Raw genomic sequence first — 11,381 nt, forward strand, 5'->3', positions numbered from 1 at the left:
ACCCTGCCCACCCCAGCTCCCTCCCCCGGCAGCGCTGTCCCCAGGGTGGCCCTGCCACCAGCGCGTCACATCCCGCGGTCTCTGCTGCCATCTAGTGCAGGAACCGCCGTGGCCCCTCCGTCCGGAGCATCCCTGTCCCCTTGTCCCCGTGAGAGGATGGGCTGTGCCCATGTCACTCACATCCTAGCACCGCTGTGGAGGACGCTGGTAAGAGAGAGTGATGTGCTAGAAAATCCTGGGTTTATTGTAATTCCATTTAAAAGCCGTTCCAAGCCTGGAGTGAGCAGTGAGCTCTTCCCCAGGGCGCTGGGATTTGGCCCCGTCAGCACTTGTAGTTTCCAAAAAAAACAGGAAAGAAAGGAATCACACCGGTACCACCTGCCACCCCAGGGTGCTCCCAGGGGGGCTGAGGGACAAATCCTGTGAGACAGATCCTGCAGCACCCAGCTCCATGTGGTGACAAGGTTAACAGAGCCAGGGCACAGACACTGCACTCCGGGACAGTCCCCAGTGCCAGCCTCTCCATGGGCTCCTCTCCAGGGTCCCCATGGAGTGAGCAGGAGTAACAAAGTTAATCTGGGCCAGGTGTGAACCCCAGCGAGGACACCTGGTCTGGGGGACCTTAAAGTGCTTTGCAAGGGATGCACACACACACACACCACCCCTCTCTGAGCCCAGTGCTCCAGGAGAGAAGGGCTGGGCAGCCTTGGCTTGAACCCCATCCTTGTATAGGGGTAAATGACACCCCACAGGGCTGGTGGGACCTTCCTCCCCATCCCCACAGATCCCTGTGTTCAGGGCCATTCCTCCAGGAACATTCCCAGGGATACTGAGACAGGGACAAACAGGTGGGTTCTCCCAGAGCAGCAGTGGCAACTCATCCACATTTCTGGGCGGTCCTGGTGAGCTCAAGGTCATCTTTTAACAAAAGAAAAATCCAAGCCTGAAATAAAAACCAGCATCCATCTTAGCAGCAAGTCCTAAGGGAAGGTCCAAGTGCTCGGCAGCCCCGAGCCATTGTCCAGTGCTACAGCACAGCAGTGTCCCAGGGAGAAAACAGGTTTCCAGTGGGATGGGGAGTTGGCACTGGTGGCCAGAACCTGGCTGGAAAGTCCCACCAGGAGCAAGTGCCCGAAGGAAGAGAGAAAATACTTGGTCCCATTTTACCAGCCGAGGGAAAGCCGGACCAAATGTAACAGCCAGGGTTGGGAGGACACAGCACTGGGATCCGTGGGCAGGGTGCCACCAGCTCAGTGTCCATCCTCAGCCAGCACCTGGGAACGGTCACCTGCAAGCAGGGAGTGGGGGAAGATGGGATGAGCAGCTGCAGAGGCTCTGCATCCCACCCCAGTGCCTTCTGATGTCCTCAGCCCAAGGAGATTCCCCTCCTGTCCATCCCATGTTGATGCCCATGGCCTTAGTCCCCAGGAACAGCCCAGATCCAAAGAAATGTCCTGGTGCTTCCTACAACTGGAGAACCAGCCCCAAACCTATATGAGGAAACCTCTTCCCAAGCTCCAGAGACTCTGGGACAGCAGAGTTTCTCAATCACTCAAATTGATGGTTGATGGGATCACCTCTGGTCTGGAGATGGCCCTGTGGGTTCTGTCACTGGCCAGCCCAACAGCAGGCCCAGGATAAGGGACAAAGCATTCCTTAGACACATCAGAGTGGAGCCATTCCTCTTTGCACCCACATTCCCTCAAGTCCCTCCACTGTGTGTCCCAACATGTCCCTGAGGGTGCCTCACCTCCTGTGCCCGCGGGAGAGGTAATCCCGGTTCAGGGAGCAGAGCTGCTGCTCCAGACGGAAGATGCGGAATGCCAGGTACGAGGAGGACACCACCAGGAGACAGATGCTGGGAGCAGAGGAACAACCAAACACCCAGTTGAGACTGAGACTGACATTCCCAGAGTCCCCCCAGCTTCCCTGTGCCCTCAGCACACTTACAGCACGATGAAGATCTTCAGGAGCTGGTAGTCAGAGGGTCTGAGCTCTGCCACGCAGCTCTGCTCCACCTCCAGCTCCTCCTCGGTGTTTATTGCACTTTCTGAAAGCAAACCCAGAGTCAGTGACACAGACACACTTGGCTGATGCTCCTGCTCCTCCAGCAACCAGGAAACATCAAATATTCCTCCCTCATGGGCTCAGACCCTGCACCAGGAGACCCCAGCCCATCCCCAGGACTCCATTGGTGACTCCCAGCCTAGTCTGTAAGGCAGAATTCCCCTGCAGGAGAGCAGCTGATGGATGAACACACTTTTATGGAGGTTATCACCCCTCACCTGAAACCAGTGGCTCCTCAGAGGTGAAGGAGCTCTCCTTGGTGCTCAGGCTGCTGACAGAGGTCCGGTGGATGCACTGGTAGTTGGCATCTGGCAGTGACAGGGACAGTGAGGTAGGTGACACCTTCCTCCACTTGCCCTCGGGGACGATCACCTCCTGTGGGAACAGTCCTGGTGAGCCATGAATGAAACCAGCAGTGCCACAGACATGGTGGGGCCAGATTCAAACTCAAACCTTACAGTGTCTCCATGGAGCACCAGCACTTTCAAAACATCCTCCAGAGGGAGAGCTGGTCTTCCATGATGGCTCCATGGGAATGCAGGTTCCTACTACCAAAGAAGGACCTGCCCATGCACCCCACACCTGCCCCAAATACCAGCTGCAGCCTCCTCCACCCTTGAAGCTCAGGGCAGTCACCTGGAATTCCCCAGCATGCCCCAAATAGGACAAAAAAGTGCCCCAAAAAGACAACAAATCAAATGGCATGGCAGCTGGCACAGAGAGGGGCTCCCCCAATGGAGAGTTCTCAGGGTTGGAGCTGCCAAAGGGCTGCATCCCACCAAAGCACCAGGAGATGCTGCCAGATCAGCCTGGGTCACTCCTGATTCAGACCATTCACTCCCTTGAAATGAGCCTTTAACCCCTGGGATGTCACCAGACCATGGGTGACATCCCACCTGTCACCCTCTGGTGCACCCCAACTGTCACCTCCTGCACCCAGCCTGAGGCTCAGGGCCAGCAGCCATGGAAGGGCCCCTGCCCCAAAGGTGCAGGATATGGCCCCCATGCTCCTGGATCGTGCCATGGCTCAGCAGGTGTTTCCCTCTCCCATCCCACTCATCCTGCAGATTTTTGGATAACTCAGCCACATTCCCAGCCTGTTATCCAACACTCCCAGCTGTGAACAGCATCAGCCATCAGGGAGCAGAGTGGTGGCATTTTGCACATCACTCTGAAGTTTTTCTGTCTATAAACAGAGGCAGTGGCTGTGCTCAGCCAGTCCTCTTGACCCATCTGCTCCTGCCAAGTCTGGCATGAGGGTCCTAGAGGACAAGCTGTGACAGCAACAGGCACATCCCTGCACCCTTTGATGGCACCAACAGCAGAACCAGCTCTCTCCTGACTCTCTGAGCAGCCACCAGACAGTGTCAAACCCACCAAGGGCACCAGGTGGGCCCTCTCTACCCACATGAGGTCAGGGGGTCTCTCCTCTCCTCCCCCAGAGCTGCCCTGACCCTCACCAGTGACACAGAGTCCGGCTCCTCCGACAGCTCCTTCAGGCTCAAGCTCTTCTTACTGGAAACCTGGATGGGGAGGAAAGGATGGGGCATTTCAGTGCCAGCTCTCCCTGCTTCAGCCTCAGCCACAAAGTGGAATTTGGGCTTTTCTGCTGAGACTATGAAGAGCAGCTGCTAGAACTTATAGTCTGTTCTGGGGCATGAGGAAAGGGCACTGCATCAGTGCTTCCCATCACAAAAACCTGGTGGGGCCATGGTTGAGCCAAGGGCTTCCTTGGACAGGATAAAGCATCAGGGGGTAAATAAAAGAAGGGTACATCTGGGCAGAGCCCAGCACGTTTCAAAGATTAAGTCCCCCAGTTTGGCAACAGGGTTGAATCATCCAAATCATTGCCCTGGCACAGCTGGCACACACCCTCCTGGGCAGGGCAGGGCTCCTGCACAGCTCCCCATGTGCTTCAAAGTCAGGGAGAAGAGGTCTCCACAGTCATCCTCTCCAGCTCAAGGGCTGATGGATGTCTTCCCCCACTTACATGAAATTCTTTTATAACTTTGTACCATTCTTCCTCCCCTTAAAACTTTAGATCTGGGCAAAAGGCATCAATGTGCAGAGTGGCAGAACAAGTATTACCACCAGATTATAAATAATTCATACCCACGCCCTGAGAGAGAGCAGAAACTCGGAGCTCTGCCTCATCCATGACCCAGAAAAGCCCACGGGGTCAGGATGTGCCCAAGGCATGGCTCCTGCCCCTCTTCCCATCCCTTCTGAGGAGTGAGGATGCTGGGAACTGGAGAGGGCTTTGGGAGCAGTCCAAAGCCTTGGAGGCAGTGATGAAGAGCTGTGCTCAGCCCAAAGGGCAGGTGCAGAGCCTCAGGGCCATGGACACAGAGTGGGTGGGTGGGTACCTGCAGGTGGGTGCAGACTCTCCTCAGGACATCATAGACACTGTCACGAGAGATGAGGGATACAAAGATGTACTGCAAGAGAAAGAGGTGAGCTGTTGGGAGAGATTCCCCCCATCCTGTGAGTCCATTCTCCCCAGGCAGGGACAGGCAGAGACATCATGCCCTTGAATCTCCCCGTTTTCAGGAGCCACTCTGTCTCCCCCACAGGCATTTCCCTGCGGAGCTTCCCTGCTCTTATTTTTGCAGCCTGCTAAAACCTGGACCAGATTTTTTTGGGGCCAGTCTTGCTCAGCCGCTGTTCCTACAGCTTTCCCATGCTCAACCCAGAGGGACACAGCAGCAAATGGGGCCAGGACCTACAGAAAACATCCCCAGGGGTAGAAGGGACACGGCCACACTCACCATGCCTGACACAGAGCCCCTGGGTGACGTGCAGTGCAGCCACACATGGCTTTGAATGCCCAAATCCTGCCCCGTGCCACTCCCTGCTAAAACCCACCTCCCAAATTCCACAGGAATAACTGCCTCCCAACATTCTGCAGGAACAACCCCCTCCCTGGCAGGGACAGGCAACACACAGTGCTGGCAGCAGCACCTGGGCAGGCGAGGACTTGGACACACTGCATCAGCTCACTGCAGCCAACAACATCCAGATTTAAAAGCTGGAAACGCAGCCCTGTATCCAAGTTTTCCACCAGCTCTGGCTGAATGCCAGCCCAAACCCTTTCCCTGCTTGTGTTTAAGGAGTTTAAAGGTTTTACGTGAGCCTGGCAGGGATTTGTCAGGCTCGACCGAGTTTCACTTGGGCTTTGCTTCGTCCAGGAACAAAGTGAAATTCAGGAACAAAAGCAAAGCTGTGGTGTTTGCCCTGGCTGGCTACCAGCACAGAGAGCAACTCTCACTTCCTAACCAGGGATGGGAATAGCTTCGTTCCCTGCTCTCAAACCACATCCAGTTTGGAGCAGGGCATCTGCTGTGTGTTGGTGTTACCTTTCTGCTGGCAGTGGTGGTGATGGCCAGGCCGTTGGGCAGCAGCCGAGCCGTCTTGTGCTTCTTGATCAGCTGCACAGACACCACTGGGATCACCACCTGCAGGGCAGGAACACCAGGATGGACACAGCACAAGCACCACCCAGCCAGCCTCCCTAACACCCACCAGGAGAGCCCCCCATGCAAGCCCAGGGAGGGTGAAGAGCAAGGCAGGATGTTATTTTTGGCAGGGTAACTTTGCTGAAAGCTCGAGCTTCCTTCAGGTATTTGTTTAAAGCATCACATATAAATAATTCAGTCCTTCAGCCCAGTTTTAAAGGAAGTCGTCTCTGCCCAAGATCCCCGTCAGCCACAAGACTAATGGGGAAACATCAGATTGTAAATCAAGAAGAAAAGCCAAGAGGGATTCAAATCTCACCCCCCCTAAAACCTTTGATCTTCCTTGAAGCGCCATTGCGGCTGGAAGGAGGTTTTGCATCAGAGAATTTTAAACCAAACCAGTATTTGGTATCCCTAGGCTGATGCCACAGATCATCAGAGTGGGAGGCACGGCCATGCTCCCCTTCCTATTGGAGGTTTTTTTGGGGATTTTGGTGGTGTTTGGGTGAAGGAGGGGATGAGCTGTGGTTACAAGCCCTGAGGGACCAGGGTGGGCTGGTGCCCACGTTACCTTAATGTCCTTCCCAAAAAGGTTTGCGTAGAAGCAGAGCCAGTTGGGGGAGATGTAAAGCCTTCCCTGGATGAGGATGTCTCTCTGGAGCGCGCAGGAGCAAACTGCAAGGCAAGGAGAGAACCGTGGCAATCCCTGTGCCAGATCCTGCTGCCTCCATGCCCATCCCTCACCCTGGCACCCACCTTTCAGCACGCTCTCCTCCGTCGGGATGTCCTTGAACAGCTTGTGGTACTGGGAGTTGTACTTGCTAGCAGCCTGAAAGCAAAGCAGAGCAAAGTTATCCGGTGACCTTGCCGATAAGGAGACCCAAAAATCCCCATCCTGCAAGAAAACCTCCCTGTGCCCGCACCCGGGACCGGCGCAGGGGGGTCCCACCGGGCTGGGAACAGGAGCCCCGACGGATCAGAGGAAGGCTGGATGATCCAGCACCCGGCGAAGGCTGTGCCATCCTCCCGGATTAACATCTCCCTGAATAGCTACAGGGGGCTGCTGAGGAGCCTGTTCTCTGCCAGGCTCATCTGCAGGCAGTTTGTTTTGCCCAGCGGTTTCTCTCCTCCTCCTCCTCCTCTCCCTTATCCGGGACACGGTGACAGCACTTGCTTTGCGCCCATCGCGCCGCGCCATCCGGCTATTTATATTCCCGGCGCCGCTTCAAAGCCTGCCGGCAGCCGCCGCGGGAGGCTCGGCAGGTCGGCCCTGGAACGCTCCCGTGGCCAAGGTAAAGCTCCAAAGCGCTTCAGTGCCTTCCATAAATGTGCTCAGCTCTCTGCTCAACCGCTCCTGTAAGGCAGCTTTGTGCCCCCTGCCCTCGGGATGCTCCCGTGGGACACGGCTGTCCCACAGCTCCCTCCACCAAGGGAGGAGCTGCTTTGCCAGGGTGCAGAGAAGGCTGGCACAGCAAGGCTGGGTGGTGGCAGCCACGCAGGCAGAGCCCTCCTGCCCACAGGTACAAGGTCACCTCTGCTCTGAGCACCTTGTCACAGGATGAGCTGGCCATAAGAGGATCAAGGCGCAGCAGCACCTGCAGTTGGCTCAGACACCTCCCAGAGGGATGCTGGGATGGTGGGGGTGCCAGTGGGAGCATTCCAGGAGAACACGGAGGGCATTACCCCCTGCTCCTAGCACAAATCCACTGCTGGCCCTGTCACACTCCCAGATGCCTCTGAGGAAATAAAAAAATGTTTTTCTCCTTCATTTTCTTCATGGAAAAAAACAAAATGCCACTTCCTGTCACTCCTTCCTCTTCCAGAGCATCTCGTATCTGTAGATGGACCAAAACCATCTAGTTTGGGCATTATTTGAACAAGCAAAAAGGTTCAAATGGACAGAAGTTTAACTGCTCTCAGTCAACATTTCCACTTTTTCCTTTGCTCTGGATGGAAAATCCTGGAAGCGTTTGCAAGGCAGAGCACAGCCACACAAAACCATCACCAGGTCTCCTGAAATTAAACGTTCTGCCCCACAGGTAGGCTCCTCCTGGGGCAACAGGCTACAACACTCCAGCCTGGTCATTCCCACAGCCAAAGGCTTACCACTTCCCTGTGGCATTTCTTGATGTCCTCATCCTTGAGGGCTTCGTTCAGGCGGAGGCTGGAAGGAAAAACAAACATCACCAGGTAAGCAAAGAGCCACAGGTCTCTCATTCGCTCCCTAAAACACGTGTGCTGCAATATGAGACACAGAAAAATGTACAGGGCTGAAGAGAGACCCCCAGGAAGCCACATTTTGGGTGTCTCCATGATTTATCGTGGCACTGGGCATTGCTAGGGTCAGTACTGGCTGTTGAGGGCTGATCTCTGATGAGAGCCAGTGAAGGCACCAGGACCAAGGTACCTCACACACGGCCCAGCTCTGGGGGAAGGAGCCCAGAGCTGACCTGGCAGCAGCTTAGGACAGGTTGGGAGCTGGAAATGTGCAGCTTTGGCAGCTGGGGCAAGGATTCCTGCGGGAAAGCAAAAGGCAGGAATTTGGGAATGTGCCTGAGCAGGAGGGTGGACTCAGCTTTGGTTGTGCACAGGGATATCCATCCATGTCCATCCCATGGATTGGGGATTGCTCTCTCCAAACCATGGAGAGAGCAATATCCTACCAACAACCTCAGCAGCAGGAATACCATCCCCTCCCCCAAAACCCCTTCCACTTCCCTGCTTTTATACCCACAATATTTCAGGGAGAAAACAAAGTTGGGCCCCCCCTGTGCCTTGCCCCAGCTGGCAGGAAAGCCACAGCAGGACAGAAAAGAGAGAACACTCAACTGCAGACAGACCCTGGGATGCTGCTCCTCACCTGCTGTCGAGGGAATCCAAACTCTTCTGCTTGTGGGACACCTCCAGCTTCTCACGACCGTGCCTGGGCTCGGGGCTCTTCAGGGGAGCTGCCTTCTCATGCATGGGCGTGGCACTGCAAGGAGACACCGTCAGCCCCCCAGGGAAAGGGGAAAAGGGAGCTGTAAATCTGTTCCCTTCAATCCCAGCCTGCACGCAGACGGCAGAATCTGCCGCTCAAGGACGGCAAGAATATTTCTGCTATTTCTCGAGTCACGTGGAGATAAAAAAAAAAAAGTCATTTTTCTGCCAGGGACTCCCCAGTGCTCAGAACAGAGCAGCCAAATTGCTGTGGCTCCCTGAGATAACACCCTCCAAAGCAGAGACTCTTCTCCTTAAGGGCTGGAGGCTGGGATGGGAGAAACCACAGGTCTACAAAACTCCTAGGGGGGATGGATTTCAGCCAGGGTCTGCTTCTCTTGGTCAGCAAACACCATCTTCCCAGGGCAGAGCCATCACCAGGCACCTCAGAGCCAGTTATTTACCATCGGGAACGTTATCAGAGGTGCTTATCAGCCACGGCAGGTAAAGTAAACACGGGCCCAGCGCCACAGGCAGGTTATCACCTGGCAGGCCACAAGGGTGACACTTCCACCCTCGGCAAACCACCGCCGGATATTGCTGCGGCACTGGCAGCCAAGCAGAGCACGATCCCAGGGGAGCGGTGGCAAGGCAGAGCCAGCACACAGCCCCAGAGCCACGGAGAGGAAATGATTGCAGGGAAAGCGCTCAGCTCCCCAGGCAGGGGGCGATGGCAGAGCAGGTGGGGCGGCGGCAGGACAGGATGAGCGGCAGCAGGCGGGACAGGCGCAGGGCTGGAGCACAGCCCGGCGCCCGCGGGGTGATGCCGTGGCAGTGCGGCAGAGCCCGGGCCGAGGAGCCAACCAAACTCCCTCTGCTCTGAGAGCAGCTCCTTCCCCACCTAGACACAGCCTGCTCCTGCTCTCAGGGGCTCATCTGAGAAAAACCCATGGAAATAATCCCCTCAACTCAGGAAAAGTCAGGATAGGGGTGCTCAGCCAAATGGGCTGAGAGCTGAAGCTGCATGAGCTCCCACATCCCCACAGCCTCAGAGCCCTGACCAAAACACTGTCCAAGTGCAATGGAGCCCATCTGACTCCCAGCTGGAGGCACAGGGAATGCTCCCACAACAGCTAACACATCCATGGGGCACAGGAGAACCAAACAGAAGTCACTGGTGCCATGTGGTTGGAAACAGGCTGGGAAATAGCTCCTGGATTCCCACAGCCACTGTTGGCAAAGACCTGCAGGCACAGCCCAGGAGTCCAAGCACTGCAGGGATGAGATGGACACACTGAGCTTGTGGGTTTTTAGGAGCTCAGATCAAAGGATGTGTCAGGAAGGAAAAGGAGACCTTACTGACAAGAAGCACCAAATAACAAGCACCAAATTAACATCCCCTGGCATAGCACCAAAAGGTGTTTTCCCTACCTGACTCCTCAGGCATCCTCTGCCAGGGGATGCCAACCTGCCCTGAGGCTGAAACTCCTATCATGGAGGCACCAAAGCCTTCATGTGCCCTTCTCCCATGCTGAAAAGGGGCTCTGACCCGATCTGGAGCCTCCTTGTCCAGAGCTCAGCACTCTCAGGCTTCCCTCACGTCATCCCTTAAATCCACGAGCGCCTGCACTGCTTAATCCGGGTGAGCGGATTTATCCCCAGCCAGTGCTGACACCAAGGGGCACCACACAGGGATCGGGGACAGCAAAGGCATCAGAACCCCTCCGAGGTCACCAAACACACAGAAATCCCCTAAAATTAAAAAAAAAAAAAAAAAACCACAGGCTGGAAAGCACTTGGAAGTGCCGCATCCTTGTTTTCTCTCCCTCTCATGGCCACCATCAGGGACAACTCCTGGACACAGTGCGGGCAGTGGGATGCTCTGGGGGAGCCTGGGGGCTGTGAGGAGCATCCTCAGCCCCAGCAGGGACATGGCAGGAGCTGCTTTGTCTGCTCTGTCCAGATCTTGCTCCTAGATGCATCAGGGATAATACGCATCCAGAGTTTGGGAGCACAGGGTAAGGCTGGGCTCCAGGCACAGGGAGGTTTCCCTTCCAAGAGGCACTTCCAGTGCCAGCATAGTGAGGAAAACACTTTCTAGCAGCTCATACTGTAACTTTCCTCAAAGAATTTGTTCAGCACCAAAGTGCTCCTGAGGTAAACTCACCAACCCAAGTGTCCCAAAATACAAGTGGAACAAAACCAGTCGGAGTTCAGCGCTCCTGAGAGGAGGCAGAGAGGGTTGGTGTAGAAGTTCCCAGCAAATTGAAAACAATCCAGCGAACTGATGCCCCTTTGCCCATTCCTAACACCTCCTCCCTGCCCACACCGGCTCCCCGAACCCCCGGTTTTGCCAGGCGAAACCCGGTGCTTCTCCCTCCCACGGGATCGGCGTCTCCCTTCCCTTACGCGGCGCTGGGATCCAGCCTGGAAAAGGTCCGGCGCGAGCCCCTCCGTCGGCGAGCGCTTTCCGCTGGATCCCTTCCCCGCTGCCGGAGAAACGCGCGGCGGAGGCCGGAGCGAGCCGGGCAGCGATCCCGCCTCCCGTAAACCCCAGGAGGCTCAGAGGCGGAGGGAGGCACCGGCGGGCGGGCGGCCGCGGCCCGAGCGAGCCCGGGCGGGATTCGGCGAGCTGCCCTTGGTCCCGGCGTCCAAGGTCATTTCAGTCCCGCGTGTCGGAGCTGGAGCGGAGCCACCCCGGGATGCTGGAGAGGAACGGCCGGAGCCGAGCGGCGCTGGCAGGAGAGAATGAGGCGCGACGTCAAGGCCGGAGGGAGCCCCGCGCGTCTCTCCCGCGATGTCCCCGGTGTTCCCCGCCCCGGGAACCGGGGGGTCACGGCGGGGACAGAGCCGAGACCCGGGTCCCGGGATGCCCGCAGGTCAGAGGGTCTCATCTCCCCGGGAGCCGCTCCGAGCGCCCCGCGGCACGGACGGAGCACG

At 56.5% G+C, this 11,381-nt stretch overlaps 1 protein-coding gene across 1 annotated transcript; it reads right to left on the bottom strand.

The window, feature by feature from the left end:
* Positions 1–1,746: 1,746 nt before the first annotated feature.
* GRAMD2A (GRAM domain containing 2A) lies at positions 1,747–11,077 on the bottom strand. The gene is made up of 11 exons (XM_058033296.1): positions 10,851–11,077; positions 8,383–8,496; positions 7,629–7,686; positions 6,279–6,351; positions 6,094–6,197; positions 5,424–5,522; positions 4,434–4,505; positions 3,528–3,590; positions 2,286–2,442; positions 1,951–2,050; positions 1,747–1,858 (listed from the first exon to the last, which is right to left on the bottom strand). Exons 2-11 carry the CDS (start codon positions 8,484–8,486, stop codon positions 1,747–1,749), a joined length of 942 nt encoding a protein of 313 aa, XP_057889279.1. The 5' UTR covers positions 8,487–8,496; positions 10,851–11,077.
* Positions 11,078–11,381: the final 304 nt, after the last annotated feature.

Source organism: Melospiza georgiana, chromosome 13 (genome assembly GCF_028018845.1).
Source record: "Melospiza georgiana isolate bMelGeo1 chromosome 13, bMelGeo1.pri, whole genome shotgun sequence".
Lineage (NCBI taxonomy): Eukaryota > Metazoa > Chordata > Aves > Passeriformes > Passerellidae > Melospiza > Melospiza georgiana.